This window comes from Capra hircus, chromosome 5 (assembly GCF_001704415.2).
Source record: "Capra hircus breed San Clemente chromosome 5, ASM170441v1, whole genome shotgun sequence".
In the NCBI taxonomy this organism is placed as follows: Eukaryota; Metazoa; Chordata; class Mammalia; order Artiodactyla; family Bovidae; genus Capra; species Capra hircus.
This window is the reverse complement of record NC_030812.1, coordinates 23,883,561-23,906,604: the sequence shown is the minus strand read 5'-3', so window position 1 is coordinate 23,906,604 and position 23,044 is coordinate 23,883,561. Positions and strand designations below refer to the sequence as shown.

Here is a 23,044-nt window from a genome sequence, read left to right as displayed (position 1 = left end):
GAGGCCTGGTGTGCTGCGATTCATGGGGTTGCAAAGAGTCGGACACTACTGAGCAACTGAACTGAATGGGACCAGATGCCATGATCTTCGTTTTCTGAATGTTGAGCTTTAAGCCAACTTTTTTAGACTCTGCTTTCACTTTCATCAGGAGACTTTATAGTTCCTCTTCACTCTCTGCAATAAGGGTGGTGTCATCTGCATATCTGAGGTTATTGATATTTCTCCCAGCAATCTTCATTCCAGCTTGTGCTTCTTCCAGTCCAGCATTTCTCATGATGTACTCTGCATATAAGTTAAATAAGCAGGGTGACAGTATACAGCCTTGACGGACTCCTTTTCCTATTTGGAACCAGTCTGTTGTTCCATGTCCAGTTCTAACTGTTGCTTCCTGACCTGCATATAGGTTTCTCAGGAGGCAGGTCAGGTGGTCTGGCATTCCCATCTCTTTAAGATTTTCCACAGTTTAATGTGATCCACACAGTCAAAAGGCTTTGGCCTAGTCAATAAAGCAGAAATAGATGTTTTTCTGGAACTCTCTTGCTGTTTCCATGATCCAGCAGATGTTGACAATTTGATCTCTGGTTCCTCTGCCGTTTCTAAAACCAGCTTGAACATCAGGGAGTTCACGGTTCACGTATTGCTGAAGCCTGGCTTGGAGAATTTTGAGCATTACTTTACTAGTGTGTGAGATGAGTGCAGCTGTGCGGTATTTTGAGCATTCTTTGGCATTGCCTTTCATTGGGATTGGAATGAATACTGACCTTTTCCAGTCCTGTGGCCACTGCTGAGTTTTCCAAATTTCCTGGCATATTGAGTGCAACACTTTCATAGCATCATCTTTCAGGATTTGAAATAGCTCAACTGGAATTCCATCACCTCCACTAGCTTTGTTCGTAGTGATGCTTTCTAAGGCCCACTTGACTTCACATTCCAGGATGTCTGGCTCTAGATGAGTGATCACACTATTGTGATTATCTTGGTTGTGAATATCTTTTTTGTACAGTTCTTCTGTGTATTCTTGCCACCTCTTCTTAATGTCTTCTGCTTCTGTTAGGTCCATACCATTTCTGTCCTTTATTGAGCCCATCTGTGCATGAGATGTTCCCTTGGTTTCTCTAATTTTCTTAAAGAGATCTCTAGTCTTTCCTATTCTGTTGTTTTCCTCTACTTCTTTGCATTGATCGCTGAAGAAGGCTTTCTTATCTCTTCTTGCTATTCTTTGGAACTCTGCATTCAGATGCTTATATCTTTACTTTTTTCCTTTGCTTTTCACTTCTCTTCTATTCACAGCTATTTGTAAGGCCACCTCAGACAGCCATTTTGCTTTTTGCATTTCTTTTCCATGGGGATGGTCTTGATCCCTGTCTCCTGTACAATGTCACGAACCTCTGTCCATAGTTCATCAGGCACTCTATCTATCAGATCTAGTCCCTTAAATCTATTTCTCACTTCCACTGTATAATCATAAGGTATTTGATTTAGGTCATACCTGAATGGTCTAATGGTTTTCCGTACTTTTCTTCAATTTGAGTCTGAATTTGGCAATAAGGAGTTAATGATCTGAGCCACAGTCAGCTCCTGGTCTTGTTGTTTTTGACTGTATAGAGCTTTTCCATCTTTGGCTGCAAAGAGTATAATCAGTCTGATGTTGGTGTTGACCATCTGGTGATGTCCATGTGTAGAGTCTTCTCTTGTGTTGTTGGAGAAAGGTATTTGCTATGACCAGTGCATTTTCTTGGCAAAACTCTATTAGTCTTTGCCCTGCTTCATTCTGTATTCCAAGGCCAAATTTGCCTGTTACTTCAGGTGTTTCTTGACTTCCTACTTTTACGTTCAAGTCCCCTATAATGAAAAGGACATCTTTTGGGGGTGTTAGTTCTAAAAGGTCTTGTAGGTCTTCATAGAACCATTCAGCTTCTTCAGCGTTACTGGTTGCGGCATAGACTTAGATTACTCTGATATTGAATGGTTTGCCTTGGAAAGGGACAGAGATCATTCTGTCATTTTTAAGATTGCGCACAAGTACTGCATTTCGGACTCTTTTGTTGACCATGATGGCTACTCCATTTCTTCTAAGGGATTCCTGCCCACAGTAGTAGATATAATGGTCATCTGAGTTAAATTCACCCATTCCAGTCCATTTTAGTTCGCTGAGTCGTAAAATGTCGATGGTCACTCTTGCCATATCCTGTTTGACCACTTCCAATTTGCCTTGATTCATGGACCTGACATTCCAGATTCCTATGCAGTATTGCTCCTTACAGTATCTGACCTTGCTTCTATCACCAGTCACATCCACAACTGGGTAATGTTTTTGCTTTGGCTCCATCCCTTCATTCTTTCTGGATATTTCTCCAGAAAATCTCCACTGATCTCCAGTAGCATATCGGACACCTATTGACCTGGGGAGTTCCTCTTTCAGTATCCTATCATTTTGCCTTTTCATACTGTTCATGGGATTCTCAAGGCAAGAATACTGAAGTGGTTTACCATTCCCTTCTCCAGTGGACCACATTCTGTCAGACCTCTCCACCATGACCCGCCCATCTTGGGTGGCCCCATGGGCATGTCTTAGTTTCATTGAGTTAGACAAGGCTGTGGTCCTAGTGTGATCAGATTGATTAGTTTTTCTGTGATTATGGTTTCAGTGTGTCTGCCCTCTGATGCCCGCGCAGCCACCGCTCCTTGGACGTGGGGTTGCTCTTCCTGGCTGCAGCCCCTGGCCTTGGGCGTGGGGTAGGTCCTCCCCACCACTGCCCCTGACCTCGGATGTGGGGTAGCTTCTCTTGGCTGCTCCTGTGCTATGGCAGCCTGGCACTCTCGGCCGCTGTCCCTGACCTCGAAAAAGAAATGCAAAAAGGCAAAATGGTTGTCTGAGAAGGCCTTATAAATAGCTCTGAAAAGAAAAGAAGCGAAAGGCAAAGGAGAAAAGGAAACATATACCCATTTGAATGCAGAGTCCCAAGGAATAGGTAGGAAAGATAACAAAGCCTTCCTCAGAGATCAATGCAAAGAAATAGAAGAAAACAACAGAATGGGAAAGACTAGAGATCTCTTCAAGACAGAGATACCAAGGGAACATTTTAGGCAAAGATGGGCTCGATAAAGGACAGAAATGGTATGGATTTAACAGAAGCAAACGGTGTTGAGAAGAGGTGGCAAGAATACACAGAACTGTACAAAAAAGATCTTCATGAGCCAGATCACCACGATGGTGCGATCACTCACCCAGAGCCTGACATCCTGGAATGTGAAGTCAAGCAGGCCTTAGAAATCTTCACTACGAACAAAGCTAGTGGAGGTGATGAAATTTCAGTTGAGCTATTTCAAATCCTAAAAGATGGTGCTGTGAAAGTGCTGCACTCAATGTCACTCAGCAGTGGCCACAGGACTGGAAAAGATCAGTTTTCATTCCAATCCCAATGAAAGGCAGTGCCAAAGAATGCTCAAACTACTGCACAGCTGCACTCATCTCACACACTAATAAAGTAATGCTCAAAATTCTCCAAGCCAGGCTTCAGCAGTACATGAACCGTTAACTTCCAGATGTTCAAGCTGGATTTAGAAAAGGCAGAGGAACCAGAGATCAAATTGCCAGCATCCGTTGGATCATGGAAACATCAAGAGAGTTCCAGAAAAACATCTACTTCTGCTTTATTGAACATTCCAAAGCCTTTGACTGTGGATCACAATAAACTGTGGAAAATTCTGAAAGAGATGGGAATACCAGACCACCTGACCGGCCTCTTGAGAAACCTGTATGCAGGTCAAGAAGCAACAGTTACAAGTGGACATGGAATAACAGACTGGTTCCAAATCGTGAAAGCAGTCATGGCTGTATATTGTGGCCCTGCTTATTTAACTTCAATGCAGAATCATGAGAAGCCCTGGACTGAATGAAGCACAAGCTGGAATCAAGATTGCTGGGAGAAATATCAGTTATCTCGATATGCAGATGACACCAGCCTTATGGCAGAATGTGAAGAGGAACTAAAAAGCCTCTTGATGAAAGTGAAAGAGGAGAGTGAAAGTGTTGACTTAAAACTCAAAATTCAGAAAACAAAGATCATGGCAGCTGGTGCCATCACTTCATGGCAAGTAGATGGGACACAGTGAGAAACTAATTTTGAGGGCTCCAAAATCACTGCAGATGGTAACTGCAGCCATGAAATTAAAAAAGACGCTTGCTCCTTGGAAGAAAAGTTAGACCAACCTGAACAGCATATTAAAAAGCAGAGATATCACTTTGACAACAAATGTCCATCTAGTCAAAGCTGTGGTTTTTCCAGTAGTCATGTATGGGTATGAGAGTTGGAGTATAAGGAAAGCTAATTGCCAAAGAATTGATGCTTTTGAACTGTGGTGTTAGGGAAGACTCTTGAGAGTCTCTTGGACTGCAAGGAGATCCAACCAGTCCATCCTAAAGGAATATTCATTGGAAGGACTGATGCTGAAGCTGAAACTCCAGTACTTTGGCTACCTGATGCGAAGAGCTGACTCACTGGAAAAGTCCCTGATGCTGGGAAAGGTTGAAGGCAGGAGGAGAAGGGGACAACAGAGGATAAGTTGATTGGATGGCATCACCGACTCAATGGATAAGTTTGAGCAATCTCCGGGAGTTGGTGATGGACAGGGAGGCCTGCCATGCTGCAGTCCGTTGGGTCCCAAAGAGTCTGACACGATTGAGTACCTTAACTAACTGAAACAATTCCTTCGCACTTTGGACTCAATTACTAGTCTCTTGACATCATAAACCATATTGTAAGAGGAACTTTCTCTTTGGTTTCTCTAGTCCCACTCATTGCTTCTCTTTCCCATAGCCACCAGTTTTCTCCTACGAGCACTTTTGATCCATGTTGCTTCTTCCTAAAATGTATATGTGGTGATGCCAATCTTAAGCTCAAAAACCTTCAATGAATAAACAAGGTGCAGAAAAATGTGTATGGTATGCCTTTCTTTCTGTAAAAATTTAAAGTAGTATACGTGCTTATGCATCTATAGACTGCCTGAAGAAGGCTACGGAAGTTACTGACACTGGTTGCTTTCTAAGAGGGACGCTAGATGACTGAAGTGAGAAAAGGACAGATTTTTCCTATTGTATTTTGTTTGAATTCTTTTATTTATGTAATTATGTTTATTCATTTTAAGTAAAAAGAAAAAATTTCAAGTAAGTACTGAGTAAGTTATAAGAGCATGCACTTGGTATTCAGGAACCTTCTACTCTGTGGGTCCCCTTTCCCTTTTGTTTCCAGCCAGGATGCACCTCACCTGGGCGGTGTTTAACAGGATGTTTCAGCGTGGTCTTGGTTGTTACAGAGTCTGGAGATTACTACCAGTATTGACGCAGGGTCCCAGGATTCTGAATTTCTTGTAGTGCTTAGTGTGGTTCTGCCTAAAATGCCTTTAGGCCACCTTTGAGGATCATTTTTCTCCCCAGGGAATCTAATATTTTATCCATTCTCTGATTTTGTGTTCTGCCTAAGTTTTAGTTTTCCCATTCCTTTGATGTGCCAGTCTTTCTATACTAAATATCTTTTTCATTTGTCTTTATCTGTCCGTTAAAACTATATTGCCTGTTTTTAGGTATTTGTATGTATAAATTATTTTTCACTTGAGATTTGAGCTATTTGGGGGGAGAGATATACTTCCTGGAGTTTTTATAATCTTTATGAAGTCTGTGTGTGTTTTGATAAAAAGGGATATGATAATATAGCTACTCAGTATAGTCTGGATTGTTGTGGCAATTAAAATTAATGCTTGTAAGGAATTTAAAACAGTATGTAATGTAGATTACAATGTGTTATATGATGCTTTATATGTAGTAGGCATTCATTCAGTTAAGTTTTTGAAATGTTTGGAGTATTGATGAATAAATCAGTGAACATTATTCTTAGTTTTCTGAGATTAATGTAAATACAAACTAGGTTTTATTTTTTTTTTCACAATCAGTATTCATTAATCCATTCAAGAAATAATTGTTTCCTGTGCACTGGCCATGGTGTGAGTTTTCGGAAACACATGGTGACTAAAGGCCGTGTTCTTTTAAGAAGTTTACAGATATACTTCCTTATGAAAATATGAGTTCTGTAAGAGTAGAAGAGGGAGGAGCCTAAATTAATTTTGCTGGAACAGTAAATGTCAGCTTTATCTGATTGAAAATAACTCTGAAGGATGTCCTGTGGTATACCAAATTATTATAATTTATTTTGCTTGCCCTTGACAAAGACTTGGCCACTGTATCCAACATGATAATCTTAGGTGCCAACATGGTTTTTCCTAACAATAGCAATAATAATCAGTGATTGTCTTTACCTCATGTTAATGGGATTTTGTTAATATTTTATCCATTCTTTGGTTTTGTGGTCTACCTAAGGTTTAGTTTTCCCATTCCTTTGATGCACCATTCTTTCTATACTAAATATCTTTTTTGTTCATCTTTACTTGTCTGGTAAACAGTGTCAGACTTTATTTTTTTGGGTTCCAAAATCACTGCAGATGGTGATTGCAGCCATGAAATTAAAAGATGCTTACTCCTTGGAAGAAAAGTTATGACCAACCTAGATAGTATATTCAAAAGCAGAGACATTACTTTGCCGACTAAGGTCCATCTAGTCAAGTTTATGGTTTTTCCTGTGGTCATGTATGGATGTGAGAGTTGGACTGTGAAGAAGGCTGAGTGCCGAAGAATTGATGCTTTTGAACTGTGGTGTTGGAGAAGACTCTTGAGAGTCCTTTGGACTGCAAGGAGATCCAACCAGTCCATTCTGAAGGAGATCAGCTCTGGGATTTCTTTGGAAGGAATGATGCCAAAGCTGAAACTCCAGTACTTTGGCCACCTCATGCGAAGAGTTGACTCATTGGAAAAGACTTTGATGCTGGGAGGGATTGGGGGCAGGAGGAGAAGTGGACGATGGAGAATGAGATGGCTGGATGGCATCACAGACTCAATGGACGTGAGTCTGAGTGAACTCCGGGAGTTGGTGATAGACAGGGAGGCCTGGCGTGCTGCGATTCCTGGGGTCGCAAAGAGTCGGACATGACTGAGTGACTGAACTGAACTGAAACCTACATTGCCTGTTCTTAGGTATTTATATGTGTAAATTATTTTTCACTTGAGATTTTGAACTAATTGTAGGAAGAGATATACATCCTGGTAAGTTTTTGTAATCTTTATGAAGTTTGTGTGTTAGTCTGTTAATCTCTGAGAGCTTGAAATTGAGTTTTGTTGTTTCAAGTGATGGTTCTGTTTATATAATGATTACTGTAAAGTTAAGTATATTGCAGCATTTCTCTTAGTTTTTGAACTGTGGTGTTGGAGAAGACTCTTGAGAGTCCCTTGGACTGCAAGGAGATCCAACCAGTCCATTCTGAAGGAGATCAGCCCTGGGATTTCTTTGGAAGGAATGATGCTAAAGCTGAAACTCCAGTACTTTGGCCAGTTTAAGTTTTGAATTTCACTGTTTTTAGGAGAGAGGCTTCAAAATTTGTCTAATTCCTGAATTTAATATTTGTGATTTTATATTTAGAATTGTTTGTATTTCTCTACGTATTAGGTATTAACTCCACAAAAGTTGGAATTCTTACGAGCCCAAATACAACAAGAGCTGGAAACTCCAATGAGAGAACGTTTTAGGAATCTAGATGAAGTAAGTAATTTGTATTTATATTTTCATTAGACTGTGAAAGGCTTGATGAGAAAAGCATCATTTTCCTACTCAAAAGCCCTGCAGTGGTTTCCATTCTTACTCTCAGTCCTGAAAGTGCCCTTCAAGACTGCACAGGATAAGATCCTGTTCCTCCGTCCACATTAACCTTGTTGGTGTTTCTTTGGTACTCTAGAAGTGGTACAGTTCGAGACTTTGCCGTAGCTGTTACTCCGGCCGTGTATCTCTTGGTTAACTTTCTCATCTTCAAGGCAGCTGAAATTCCACCTTCCCAGCAAGGCCTACTTTGACCTACTGCCTCCATTTAATATTGCAGCCTGCCTTTCCTATCACTCTTTAGATCTTTGGATGCCCATTAACCCTGCCCTACTTTTAATTTTTCTCTAATATTGATAATCTTCTAAATATGCTATATATTTATTGTATCTGTTTTACATTTTTTCTTTTTGCAATTGCTAGAATGTAAGTTGCATGAGAAAAGGTAACTTCATTTGTTTTGTTTGACTGTTATACTCTGAATTCCTGAAACTCTTAGCATGCAGCAGGTGCTCAATTAATATTTGTTGAATAAAAGAATGAAATTCAGGCAACCTCAGAAAAGTGAAAATTTATTAGTTTTTCTTCAAATTGAGATGTCGCTCATATGTAATGTTAGTATAATGTGACTAATTGTTTGGTAAAAGAACAGGAAAAGATGGCAAATACTGACTATATTAGGTACTATGCTAGACATTTTATATATTACATTATTTGATAAATATACTGAACCTTATACATGCAAATGAATATTGTCCCCTTCACAATGGACCCCTTTGGAAAGTTGGAGTCTAGTGATACTGCCATTGAGCAAAATAGTTGTGGAATCCTCTTTTCCTAATGATTTTCTGGCTTGATAAAGTCATTTTTTGAATATCATCCTCGTTGGTAACCAAAGCATTACAGTTTAGTGGTAGTAAACTATTTTGTGGGCTCCAAAATCACTGCAGATGGTAACTGTAGCCATGAAATTAAAAGATGCTTACTCCTTGGAAGAAAAGTTATGACCAACCTAGACAACATATTAAAAAGCAGAGACATTACTTTGCCAACAAAAGTCCATCTAGTTGAGGCTATGGTTTTTTCAATAGTCACGTATGGATGTGAGAGTTGGACTATAAAGAGAGTGCCAAAGAATTGATGCTTTTGAACTGTGGTGTTGGAGAAGACTTGTGAGAGTCTCTTGGACTGCAAGGAGATCCAACCAGTCCAGTCCTAAATATTCACTGGAAGGACTGATGTTGAAGCTGAAACTGCCAATACTTTAGCCACCTGATACGAAGAGCTGACTCATTTGAAAAGACCCTGATGCTGGGAAGGATTGAAGGCGGGAGCAGAAGGGGACAACAGAGGATGAGGTTTTTGGATGGCATCACTGACTCAGTGGACATGAGTTTGAGTAAACTCTGGGAGTTGGTGATGGACAGGGAGGCCTGGCATGCTGCAGTCCATGGGGTTGCAAGAGTCGGAATGACTGAGAGACTGAACTGAACTGAGTAGATTTAATTTGGGAATATAACAAAATCACTTAACCTGAGTTAGATGATCAAGTTAAGTGAGAGGGTTTTTTTTTTTTTTTAACTGAGGTATGTCCATAATAAAATCATGAAACCCACTTTCTTGGTCAATAAACTGGCTTAGAAATCTTTCAACTGAAGATTTACATACAGTGAGCTGAGTATTTTAGAAGGTGTGCTTTCCTTATTAATTCACTGATGCATGTTGAAATAGTGTCTCCTCCTTGCTCTTTTACCTAAGTTTTTCTTGAGATTCAGAATGCTATCAACTTTTTAGCTTTAGGGAGCAGAATTGGGTCATAGGTATTGCATGTGTTGTTGGTTAGTCAGGAGGGTTGAAGTTATACTTCAGACTGGTGTGTTGACTTGGACTATCATTATAACATTTGATTGAACCTTAGGTTATTATGCTAAGCATTCAGATAACCATTTACATACTTAGAATTCGTCCTTTTTGAATTTTAAGATGGCATTTTATATTATAGAATTAGTTTTTATTTTTATCATTTTTAAAAATTTGAATGTAATTGCTTTACAATATTGACTGTACAGCAATGTGAATCAACTGTATGTATACACATATACCCTCTGTTTTGAGCCTCCCTTCCACCCCCAGCCCCCAGTCCACCTCTAGGTCATCACAGAGCACTGAGCTGAGCGCCCTGTGCTGTTTAGCAGCTTCCCACTAGCTAGCGATTTTACACATGGCAGTGTAAGTATTTCAGTGCTACTCTCGTAGAATTAATTTTTAAAATCTATTTTGAAAGGTGTGCTACATTCTTAAATATTATTTTATTAGGCCAAGAAGTCAAAACTCCTGACATGCTACACATTTGTATTACGAAAATCAGTGAGGAAATGAGATTAATGATAATTTGCTTTATTAAAACTTTTTCAGGAGTATGCTAATTCTGTTTGTAGCATTCTTGTCATGAGGACTTTTCCAAAGTTTGTTTATACTTCTGTTAAGCTTATTTTTTACTTTTAGAATGGCTTTCAGTATAAAATAGTTTAAATTTTTTGCAAAAGTGATTTTTTAAGTAACTATAAATTTCATTTTAAAATTTGTGATAAATTACAATCTTTTTAAATTTAGGAAGTGGAAAAGTATAGAGCTGAATATAATAAGCTTCGCTATGAACATACATTTCTCAAATCAGAATTTGAACACCAGAAAGAAGAATTTGCACGTATTTTAGAAGAAGAAAAAATAAAACACAAATCAGAGGTGAGTGACTGATTATACTGGTTTAGTCATTATGCTACTAATCAATAAAATTTTATGATTATATATTTTTTGTGAATCTCAACTTAGAGCTGATTGCATAATTATTTTATTGACTAATAATTATATGGCTAATATTTGTCATTATTTTCATCTGCTGTATAAGCAGCATTTTTCTTGTGAATGTTCTTTTTCAACTGTTAATTTTTCTTCTTTCCCTCTTTCCTTTTGCCCCAGTTGATGAAGATGCATAGCCACAGAGACAGACTTCTCTTTGCAAATACAGTTTGTATGATTGCTTGGTTAGCAGTGTCCCCCTCTACTTATTAAAATCAAACCATATTCAGGAGAGCTCTGGCTGTCAGCCCATGCGCCTTATTTCCACTGATAAAAATTAAGGAGTTTATACCTTAGGGAGTGCCCATTACCCTCAACATTGTGCCCCTCACCATCACTGTATTCTTTCTGACATCTACAACCGTAACAATGCCTGTAGTCTATAACCATATTCTGTGTCTGTTGAGTTAGGCGGCCTCTTTTACCATTTTGTGGTTTGTCTCCTAAATTTGCCAAAAATGAAATTTGTGTTTCTTATTCCTCATGTTATTTTTAGGTGATTTTTCAGGATGGAAAGAGAAATAACCATTTTATCCTGCTATGTTCTCTGCTGGCTCAGATAGGAAAGAACCAGCCTGCAATGCAGGAGACCCAGGTTCAATCCCTGCATAGGGAAGACCCCCTGGAGAAGGAAATGGCAACCCACACCAGTAGTCTTGCCTGGAGAATTCCATGGACAGAGGAGCCTAGCAGGCTACAGTCCATGGGGTCATAAAGACTGGGACACAGCTGAGCAACTAACACATTTTCATTCAGATAAGAAATCTAATGCTAGTTGAATTTATTAAAAAGAAGTTGCTTGCGGTCTGTTGTTATGGGGAGTGTTCTGTGTACAAACACATCTTCATCATATATTTATTGCATTGTCTTTATTTGGAATTAACAGCCAAAATATACTCTCCTTCCTTTAACATTTACTAGTTAGATCAAACTGATTTCTTTTTATCAGTGAGCAGATTGCTCCATGATTATTTGAAATGTAAGAAGTTGAATGAACCTCAGATCATTTGAGTCCATTAAGAATTTGGTACTGAAAAAACTAAAAATAATTATAATAGTCTTTTTCATTAAAAAATTATTTATGGCCTTTTTTTTTTTTTAATTTGATCTCACTTCTATTATGGTCAGTGAAGTGGGGCAGGACTGTCTTATTTTCTCCATTTTAAATGGAAACACTGAAGCACAAGATATGGGACTTGCCCAAAGTTTCACAGAAACTCATTAGCCAAGTTAACTCCAGTACCCCAACTCCCAGCCCAGAGTTTTAAATTTGAAATTACTAATGATTCGAGGTTGCCATGTTAATTAGGGGCCATCTACCACTGTAATGTTGTAGAGAAATGAATTGACTTATATAAGATTTTGAATCTATAATAATGATAGATTTAAGGGGACTACATATAAAATTTTTCCTCTGGGGAAAGGAATGATAAAAATTTCAAATTTAAAATGTAGATTTAGTATGTTAAAGAGTACTGAGATTAAAGATAATGGTGCTTTATTTTATATTTTGCTTTTAAAATCTAATGTTGGTTGATGTTTATCTGGTAATGATTATTTGTGCTCTCTTAGTTTTATCTTTTTTTTTTTTAAAGAATGAAACGTGCATCTGAAATCTGATGGCTATTCTATTTTTCATCCATGAAAGACCAAATGATAATCATTAAAAATTTTAAGATGCCAGTGGCAAATTAATTTTCTAATTGGAATGTGTTATGACGTTCTTAGAAATCTGGAGATAAATGGCTAGCTCTATGCCGTGATTAGTAAAAGCTGGAAAAGTAAAACTTTCTAATAAGGCCGAAGTTCTCTCCTTTCTATCTCCCAGTTGATTATGCAGGAGCAGTATTAATTAGTGGATAATTGGTGTCTGCTTTCATTCCATCACTTATCTTTACACTCCAGTTTCTCTATACAATTAAAGTAAAAACTAGTGAGATGATGTGGATTGCAAAGCAGTAGTAAAACTTCAAAGTAAGGCCTACCCTTGCCATCTATCAATTTTACAACTTTAACTGGTATATAATATATTATCTTGGTGTATTAAAAATAATTGGATTTTCTTGCATTAATTAAGGACTCACACAATAAGTGTACATTTTCACTTCTACAGATGAAAGAAGTTTCGGTTCATATGGTAATACTTCAGGAAAATTTTGTTATTAGTGTTTTCCTGAGGAGCACGCTAGGAATTCACATTTTCCTCGTGATACTTTAAATTTTAAAAATTACATGAAGGAAGATATCTTATGAAAAAGATATGTCGTGATTTCTTAGTGCATTTGACTGTAAGCACATATTAAGTGTGGGGTTTTATACAAATGAGATTCTGAAGTTGCATACATTCTTATTTGGAAGTGGTACTACTGTGTTTTCATTTTATTAGGACTCTGATTTTATATTATTCTGCAAATAGTAATGAAGAACAATACAGAGAGTTTTAGGTTCAGGTGATTGTAATGTAGGCTGAATGAGTGAAAGAGTAATCCAGTGCAGAAGTATTAAGATCTTGAGAGAGGGCAGTGAGCATTGCACCATATGAAAAACTGATATAATACATAATGACAGGTCTCTGAGACTGTTCCATCATGTGTCCCAAACTGGCTGTGCTCTACCTTGGATTATGTAGGGATCATGAGAAGCCAAAGTTCCTGTGGCAAAAAGGAGAACTTCTCTGGGTCTCTGTTACGACATGCTGTTTTCCTTATAGCACTGGTAGCAGGAGAACTGATCATGCCCTCCTTGTTTGGGTCCTTACGCTGACATGTACATAATCACATTGGTAGACATCATGAAACCTCTCAGAACACTTTTGTTCTGGTGGGTTCTAAAGTTCTATCTGAAGTGCTGCTTTAGGTCCAGGTGTTTCCTTTATTTATTATTATTTTTATTATTTATTTTTTAAAATTTTACTTTACAATACTGTATTTGTTTTGCCATACATCAACATGAATCCGCCATGAGTGTACATGTGTTCCCAATCCTGAAACCCCCTCCCGCCTCCCTCCCCATACCATCTCTCTGGGTCATCCCAGTGCACCAGCCCCAAGCATCCTGTATCCTGCATTGAACCTAGACTGGTGATTCGTTTCTTATATGATCTTATACATGTTTCAATGCCATTCTCCCAAATCATACCACCCTCTCCCTCTCCCACAGAGTCTAAAAGACTGTTCTATACATCTATGTTTCTTTTGATGTCTCGCATACAGGGTTATCATTACCATCTTCCTAAATTCCATATATATGCATTAGTATACTGTATTGGTGTTTTTCTTTCTGGCTTACTTCACTCTGTATGATCGGCTTCAGTTTCATCCCCCTCATTAGAACTGATTCAAATGTATTCTTTTTAATGGCTGAGTAATACTCCATTGTGTATATGTACCACAGCTTTCTTATCCATTCATCTGCTGATGGACATCTAGGTTGCTTCCATGTCCTGGCTATTATAAACCCTAAAGTCAGGAACAAGACAAAGGGCAAGCCCACTTTCACCGCTGCTATTCAACATAGTTCTGAAAGTTTTGGCCGCAGCAATCAGAGCAGAAAAAGAAATAAAAGGAATCCAAATTGGAAAAGAAGAACTAAAACTCTCACTGTTTGCAGATGACATGATCCTCTACATAGAAAACCCTATAGACTCCACCAGAAAATTATTAGAGCTAATCAATGAATATAGTAAAGTTGCAGGATATGAAATCAACATACAGAAATCCCTTACATGCCTATACACTAATAATGAGAAAGTAGAAAAAGAAATTAAGGAAACAATTCCATTCACCATTGCAACGAAAAGAATAAAATACTTATGAATATATCTACCTAAAGAAACTAAAGGCCTATATATAGAAAACTATAAAACACTGGTGAAAGAAATCAAAGAGGACACTAATAGATGGAGAAATATACCATGTTTATGGATTGGAAGAATCAATATAGTGAAAATGAGTATACTACCCAAAGCAATCTACAGATTCAATGCAATCCCTATCAAGCCACCAGTGGTATTCTTCACAGAGCTAGAACAAATAATTTCACAATTTGAATGGAAATACAAAAAACCTCGAATAGCCAAAGCAATCTTGAGAAAGAAGAATGGAACTGGAGGAATCAACCAGCCTGACTTCAGACTCTACTCCTTTATTTAAAATATTCCTAATTCTCTAACTTACACCCTTCTCAGATTACTCTGAACTACATTATAATAGACAAAAGTGATGGGACCAGTGATGGGGTCGTGATGCCACGATCTTCGTTTTTTGAATGTTGATTTTTAAGCCAGCTTTTTCACTCTCCTTGTTCACCCTCATCAAAAGGCTCTTTAGTTCCTCTTCTCTTTCTGCCATAAGGGTGGTGTCATCTGCATATCTGAGGTTATTGATATTTCTCCTGGCTATCTTAATTCCAGCTTGAGCTTTATCCAGCCGGGCATTTCTCATGATGTACTCTGCATATAAGCAGGGTGACAATATTTAGCCTTGATACATTCCTTTCCAGATTTGGAACCTGCCCATTGATCCATGGAGAAGGAAATGGCAACCCACTCCAGTATTCTTGCCTGGAGAATCCTGTGGACAGAGGAGCCTGGTGGGCTGCTGTCTGTGGGTTGCACAGTTGTACACGACTGAAGTGACTTAGCACGCATGCACGCATTAGAGAAGGAAATGGCAACCCACTCCAGTATTCTTACCTGGAGAATCCCAGTGACAGAGGAGTCTGGTGGGCTGCCATCTATGGGGTCACTCAGAGTCGGACATGACTGAGGGACTTAGCAGCAGCAGTAGCAGCCATTGTTCCATGTTTGGTTCTAACTGTTGCTTATTGACCGCACTTCTTAGATTCATTTATAGCAATGTGAGCAGTCAGTTGTCTCTTGGGCCATTTTGGCCCAGGCTGCAGAGCATTACTTAAAGTCCTTTTGGCTTAAAGTGAGCCTTCTAAGCTCATCCTGGCTAAAACAACCCCTAGTGATGTTTATAGCTGTCGCTTTTAACTTTCTTTCTCTCTCTCTCTTTTTTAAACAACTAAATTTTTTTTTAAGTTAAATCATCTAAAGAAATCCCATATATAAAAAGAGGAGCTGGTATAGTTAACAACAAAGATTTGTTAGTAGGGGATAGGGAGTTGGAGAGATCAGCAAAGGGAAAGAATGAGTTTTACTCTGATTATTTGGACCCTCATTCCTGGAGGTGAGAGACCTCTGAAGTGCCTTAGAGGTTAGGAAGCAGCTTGAAATCTCCTGATGCTGAGGTGCGTGGGATCCAGTCACAGTGGTTGGCATGAATAAGAAGACCATTGGTCTTTCTGTTCAACAAGTTCCCTGGTGATTTGTCATTACCCTGGGGTAGTGATTTTCAGTTCTTTCTTGCATCTGAGAATTAAGAAAGAACTAGGCCATCACTACAACTGGGGCTTTAATAAACTCTCAGCTATCATTAAAACTCTCATCAGTCACATTTGTAGTTAGTAATATGGACAAGCAGCTTTTTTTAATAAACTAAGTTGCTTTAGAGTAGATGATTTTATTAGTATAGATATAGCCAAAGAATTACTGTCAGATGAGGAAAAGCTTAGGAGTAATCAGCATATTGATCTTGCATAAGTCCCTGTAATGTTCTGATGAATTTTAAAAATACTTGACATATTTTAAATTATTCTGTAGTATTATTTTTAATTTTGAACTTTAGCCAGCATCTGATGAAGCCCTGTGCTAAACACCATGAGGAGATGGAGGGAGAAAAATAGGACAGGGTCCTTGCCCTCACAGTTCAGTCATGCCAAGTACAGAATGAAGAACATGACATTTTAGGATTTTTTTTCCTTTCCTTTTTCATTCACCACCTGAGCTTTTTTGTTTCGTATTGTGCAATTTCAAATTTTAATTTGCTGACTTGTAAAGCATGTTTATGGCTGAAAATTTGATAAAAGGTTGTATGTTTTCTTTCAAATTATTATTAGATTGCAAGATTGGAGGAAGATAAAGAACTCCTTAACCAGTTGCACAGTGTTGATCCCACAAGAGAGAGCAAACGAATGGAGCAACTTGTTCGAGCAAAAGCCCATTTGCATCAGAAATTAAAAAGTTTAGAAGCTGAAATAGCAGAATTAAGAGCTGAAAAAGAGAATTCTAGTGCTCAGGTAGAAAATGTCCAAAGAATTCAGGTGCGGCAGTTGGCTGAGATGCAGGCTACAGTCAGATCCCTGGAGGTAAGGTTTTAATTGCTTCCCGGTAGACTATGGCATCCTTTTTCTTTTTTTATTTGAAGTGCAGTTGACAGACCTTTGATTTTTAGAGCATAAATATGTGCTCACCACTTTAATGCTGACGCATTTGTGGAATCCCAAGAGCAGATATACTTTCTGTAAAGAAGAAAGCTCTTGATTGAAGCAATAGCTATGCTACCACATTTACAAAGGGATTATTTATTCTTTGGGAGTCATGTCATCTAGCTGAAATGTTTTAACTCTTTTAATGCCACAGAGTAGAATATTAAAAAATATTTTTTAAAAATTGAGTTTCTGAAGACTGAAATCATCTCAAACCAGAAAGAGCAATTTCTTTCTAGTCATTCCCTTACTCGGTGATTTACGATCTTAATATCATAAATCCTGTAAATACTGCACTTATGTCTTATGGCAGCTTCGTGCCAGAGTAACAAAATTCAGCTTGGCTGCTAATGCATATAAAGCCTTTACTGAAGTATTCCTAAATTCATTAGGGAAAGAAAAGAGCTGTCAGAGCTACATTAGTACTCTTAGGTATTCTCCTATGAAGTTCTTGGTTTCCATTGTTGGAAAGGAAAAACTTTTACTTTATCCTCTTAGGTTCAGTGTTTGAGGATTGTGAGTTAAACTGACAACAGACAGATTAGCAAGAGAAAAGGCAGATTTTTATTCATGTATGTATACACCATTTTAATGAGGAAAAGAGATGGGGAGAAAGGACAATTATAGGAAAACAAATGACTTTTAGGAAAGGTAAATGGGCCCTTAGGAAAACAAATGGGAGATGTGACAATTTTGTGATGATGTTTGTGTAGGTGATTTCTTATCCTGGTGATGATGTCTCCTGTGGTAGAAATTGATCTTGCCTAGTTATGAAACTCCTGGGGGAGGGAATTCTAACACTTAAATTCTTTTTAGAGGCTCTGCTTTTAGACAGATAAGAGGAGTTCAAGGAAAAAGTTTTTCCTGTGTCTCCTGATTCTCAGAAGACTTCAGCTCAAAGTAATTTTTATGTTGCAGTGGCAAATTCTGGACCCCTTTACCATTTTATTCAGATAATGCTTAGTGTCTTATGTGAAGCAAATATACTAGTTTCATAGTTTTTAAAAGTTTATTTATTTTGAGCAATCTGAAATGTTTTGTTTTCAGAATGTTTCAAAATAGTTGTGAAGTGATTTGAACTGGAGGGAAATTAGTGTGCGCATAGTTTTTATTTAAAATCCAATATCCAAATCCAAAGTAGTGAGTTTTTTTCCAGGCTACCAACTGGTAAAAGAAGTATATTAGTATGTTTTGAAGAGTAGAAGTCACCTTTTTGTTTTCCGAATGAAACTCCTGACAGTATTTAGCGGATTCCTGAACTAAAGTTGTCATTGGACAGTATCATTGGACCTTAGACACGAGGCAGTTCAGAATGAAGTGTTTATGTTGCCAACCTTCCATCCTTAACGTATCTCCTCAGTGACAGATTAAGTGGGATGATTGTGATTTGAGTATGGTATGTGATCTCTGTGTGAAACTTTGTGTTGAGGTCATTTAGTGATTATTTTTAGGACAAGTTGAATGCTGACACAGGGTGGGAAGTTTATTTGTGATGTTTTCAAAAAAGCCTATGTTTTTATTATTTGTCAGATGAAAATAAGTAAATGGCAGTAGCATGCCTTTCTTTGTTGCTGGGTTTTTTGTTTTTTTTGGCTCTCATTGTATCTGGAGAGTATCATGTGAGGAAAATAAGTTTTTGAATTATTTTTAATGCACTCCTTATCATATTTAAGATATATAGGAAATGAGATGTTATAGAACTGAAGCTTATCATTTAATTGCAAAATGTTTTCATGTTAGCTATTTTGAATAGAAATATTTTTAAAAAGTATTCATTTTTCCCTTTCTAATTAAAGAGTACTATGAGTATTACTAACCAGGAATTTTCTTGACAACTTCATTAAGAATTTTTATTATGTGATGAGGTCAGGAACTGTGGAGTTCTTTCCCCATACTTCCAGAAGCTCCAGATTAGTTGAGGATTTTAAAATTTTCATCTCTTGGGGTTTTTTTTTTTTTTTTTCTTAATCTCCATTGATTTTAGATTTTCAGTTCTCACTTCTTAATACCACAAATGAGCCCTCCTGTCTACCTGGTAATATATTTTTTCATATCTTCTCTGCACTTATAATCCTCCAGAATGTTTATTTGAATTATGTTCACAATAATAGTAAAGAGGTATCAAATGCGTGTGTTAGGTATGTATTCTCTGAGAGAAGTATATGAGTTTTAGCTTGGTGGTGGGGGGCTGTTGATAAGTAAGTTGTCTAGGTAACCTTGCATATTTCCTGGAACAAATCCTTTCATTTGAATTCTTCTAATTGCTTTGAGAAAACTTGTTACTTTGGTATATGTTAATGTTGAAGTTTTGAATATTTGAGGTAGTATGATGATTACATTTATTAGTGCTTATTTTATTTTTATATAATTGTGAAAAATCATCAGCAAATTTTAAAATATTTTGTTTTAATAAAAGGCTGAAAAACAGTCAGCTAAACTACAGGCTGAACGCTTGGAAAAAGAGCTACAATCAAGCAATGAAGAAAACACTGCGTTAATTAGTAAATTGCATAAAGCCGAACGGGAAGTAAATACATTGGCCAGTAAAGTAAGTTGTCCTCAGTATTTACTTTATTATTTAGAATGCTTGAGACTGTATAATGACAAAGGAATTTTGTGTTTAAGTAGCTTACTTTTCTACGTTGAAGTCTCTTTTTTGGTCTTATTCTACCTTCTAAATACATGTAGAATTTGACCATTCTAACCGCCTTTATTGTGACCACTCTAGTCCGGTTTTTTGATCAGTCTCCTAACTTGGTCTCTTCACTGTACCCTGTCAGAGCTTTGTGTGATCTGGCCTCTGCAGTCGTTCCCCAGTCCTCGTAGTCCGTTTTCCCTCCTGTTCACTTTGCTCTAGCCTCGCTGGTCTTCTCACTCTTCTTGGATCAGGCTTCTACCTCAGGGCCTTTGTGCTTGCCTGTCTTGCATGATCTTCCCTCACATATGTATATTGCTTTCTTCCTCACCTGTTTCTGATGTTGCCTTATCAGAGAGGACTTTGGTTTCTTCACTTAGTGAAATTCCATCTTCCCTCTTCCTCCACCTTACTCTCTGTCTTTTTTATCTGCTTTATTTTCCCTCATATGTCTTAATGCCAGGTGATATATTTGTTTATTTTTGTCTTTTCTATCCCTTTTCCTTCAATCAAATATAAGCTCCAGGAGAACCGGGACATTGCTTTTGTTACTGTTAGATCTTAGCTCCTGGAACAGTGCTGGTACAGTAGACACTCAATAAATATTTGTTAAATGAGTGAATCAACAGCATGATCTGCATTTTTTTTTTAAAGAATATAGTGGTTTGAGCATCTTTAATACATAGTATTAAAAATTTAGATTTTTTTATCAGAAATTTAGATGTTTTTTCCTCCTTCAAAGGCAGTATATATAAGGAATCCAGTAACCAGAAGTAGGATACCAATGATGAAAGTACTTTAGAGAATACTGTAGTGAATATCAGCACTGGGGGGAGTCAGACATATTCAAATTACATTTCTTCCCCTTACTAGCTGTGTGATCTTGGGCAATTTACTTTCTCTGTGAAGACTTTAGCATTTTCTTTTATGAAAGAAGACATACTTTATAGAGTGTGGCAGAGATTAAATGAGATATTCTGCACTTAGATATAAAGCACTTAGCTTTATCACCTGAATATACCTATATTAGCAGTACTTGGGGTAGCTCTAAGAACTTGAAAATAAAACTGATTTCTGTTGATGAGATCATGTATTATATTTCTATTAGAGTAATTAAATCATCTTAAAAGTTGCTAGACCATAGGGAACTTGTCTAGAGGAGTAATGTATTCATCATAAATTCCTTGTCCAGAGTCAAACAGTGTTTATGACAGAAGAAAGAGATAGTTTTAGTTGGCAGAGTGTGAGTATTCTGGTCCCACTGAAGAGATTATTCTTACTGTGGAAAGGAATACCTCAATCTGTTTTAAGTTGTGGCTATGAAATAATCAATTCCTCCCATTCCTTTCTTTCTGATTGCATTATCCTAAGCAGCTTTCTCTGCTTTCTCTCAGAGAGAATGCACTGGTCCTTCAGGGTTAGAATATTCTAGTTTCCATTACAGTTTTTTCTCATGATTAATAAACTGACTTTCTGGTTTTATAGATCACTTTTTGTAAACTGCAGTAGTGTGAACTTTGTAAACTTTAGTAACCTCTCTCTGACCTTGAGAGCTGTCTTTAAGTGCAGTGACAGAATTGGATTTCTGCGTCTGAAAGGCCAAAGCTGTGATATTAGATATATCAGATGCCATCCTTGGAAGAGAGTCTACCCAGTTTTTTCTGTGGCAAATGCATATATTTGCCACTTTCAGACTGTATGTTTATTAACATACATTGCTAAGAGTTGCCTGTTTTGTTAAAGGCACATTTGCATTATTTTGCATATAAATGGTCTGTTAGAAACCACCCATCAACTTTAGGCAAATCAAGTTTTCATTTGAGATCTTGCATTATAAAAATATTTTGTTGGAAGGATAAATTTTAAAATAATGTTTTAAGCATTGTCACAGTTTTCTTTGCAACTTGAAATTTTCATCAACATTTTGCAGTTCTCACAAATGGTTGTTTGCAATGCAAAGGAACACCTGGGGTGTTTTTGTCTAAATTATTCAGATTTGTAAATGTTTGTTAGGTTTTGAACAGAGTTATATCATGTAACTATCAATGTCTTGGATTAAAAAGTATTACCAAAGATGGCCTAAAAATAATGACCTTAAAAATATTTTATATTCAGTTAGATAAATTCTTCTGTTACCTCTTGAGGTGTTTGAGCTTTAGGACTCCAATAAACTGTACAGTTTTAAGGAAGTCATCCCATGGAGTTATCCTTATTATGTAAATTAATAAGGTCATTCCATCTCTGACCTTTGGAAAAGATCAGTTTGAATACTGTCTCTTTGGAATTTACCTGAAGAGCTTCTTGAGTAATACATTTTTTCAACTATATTTGAATTTCTTGCTTACTCATATTGTTTTCTTGTGTGTGTTTGTGTAATTTAACAGATTCTGAACCCTTATAAAATGCCTATTCTTGCTACTTTGTTATACTTCCTAAAGTTTTATTAATACTAGCTAATATTCTCTGAATAGTAATACTTCTGTTGTGTCAAAAGCATAAAGCAGATTGACAAAGACTAGAATCTACATGGAAAACACATTGTGGAAAAAACAAACAGGGTAGCTTGGCCCTGGGAAGCTAAGAAGACTGTAAATCTTTTCAAATTATTTGCAACATTTTAACCTTGTACATTTTGTTTAAGAAAAGATTGCTGGTTTTCCTAGAGTTTTTGATGTTTGATTACAAAAGTTAAAAACTAGGAATCTAGAGGCAGAAAGAAACTACTATACCCATTTGGGGTTTGGTTCATATTACTCATAGAAAGTACTTTTATTTGTCATATCTCAGTAATTAATATTCATACAGGTTTTTCCATTTTTAATCAAATAATTCCTTTTAATATCTTTTAGGAAGTTAATTAACTGTTAGTATGAGTGCAGTCATTTTAGGATTTTAAAAATGTGGCACTAAAGGAAAACAAACTCATCAGGGTCCTCAGATAAATTTGAATGCCTGTTGCTTGGGCATATACCACTAGTTTAATAATAGTAGTAGTCTGAAGATAACTTCCTGTCTAATGTTGAAGCTGAAGCTCCAATACTTTGGCCACCTGATGCAAAGAGCTGATTCATTGGAAAAGACCCTGATACTGGGAAAGATTGAGGGCAGGAGAAGGGGATGACAGAGGATGAGATGGCAAAACTGGGCTCTTGTCTAACACTCGGAAAAGAATTGTCTGAGGAGACATGTGCTGACAAAGCAAGAGATTTTATTGGGAAGGGCACGCGGGTGGAGAGCAGTAGGATAAGGGAATCCAGGAGAACTGCTCTGCCGCGTGGCTCACAGTCTCGGGTTTTATGGTGATGGGATTAGTTTCTGGGTGATCTTTGGCCAATCATTCGTCTTTCCTGGTGGTGCACGCATCACTCAGCCACTATGGATGCTAGCGAGAGGGATTCTGGGAAGTGGACGGACTCCCGATGTTTCCATTCAACCTTTCGGGAACTCTTCAGTTGGTGGTGGCTTATGAGTTCCCTATGCCTTATCAGGATCTCCTGTCATAAAACAACTCATGCAAATG

At 37.4% G+C, this 23,044-nt stretch overlaps 1 protein-coding gene across 3 annotated transcripts in view; it reads left to right on the top strand.

Moving 5' to 3' along the window:
- Nucleotides 1-23,044, top strand: part of CEP83 (centrosomal protein 83) — a 143,568-nt gene that overhangs the window by 71,405 nt on the left and 49,119 nt on the right. For 2 of the 3 annotated variants that reach the window (XM_005679823.3, XM_018047628.1), the window contains 4 exons: nt 7,554-7,646; nt 10,314-10,445; nt 16,521-16,769; nt 19,306-19,437. In XM_005679823.3, the coding sequence (XP_005679880.2) occupies nt 7,554-7,646; nt 10,314-10,445; nt 16,521-16,769; nt 19,306-19,437 (606 nt within the window). The remainder of the gene's footprint in view (nt 1-7,553; nt 7,647-10,313; nt 10,446-16,520; nt 16,770-19,305; nt 19,438-23,044) is intronic. The other variant, XM_005679824.3, reaches the window with a different exon arrangement.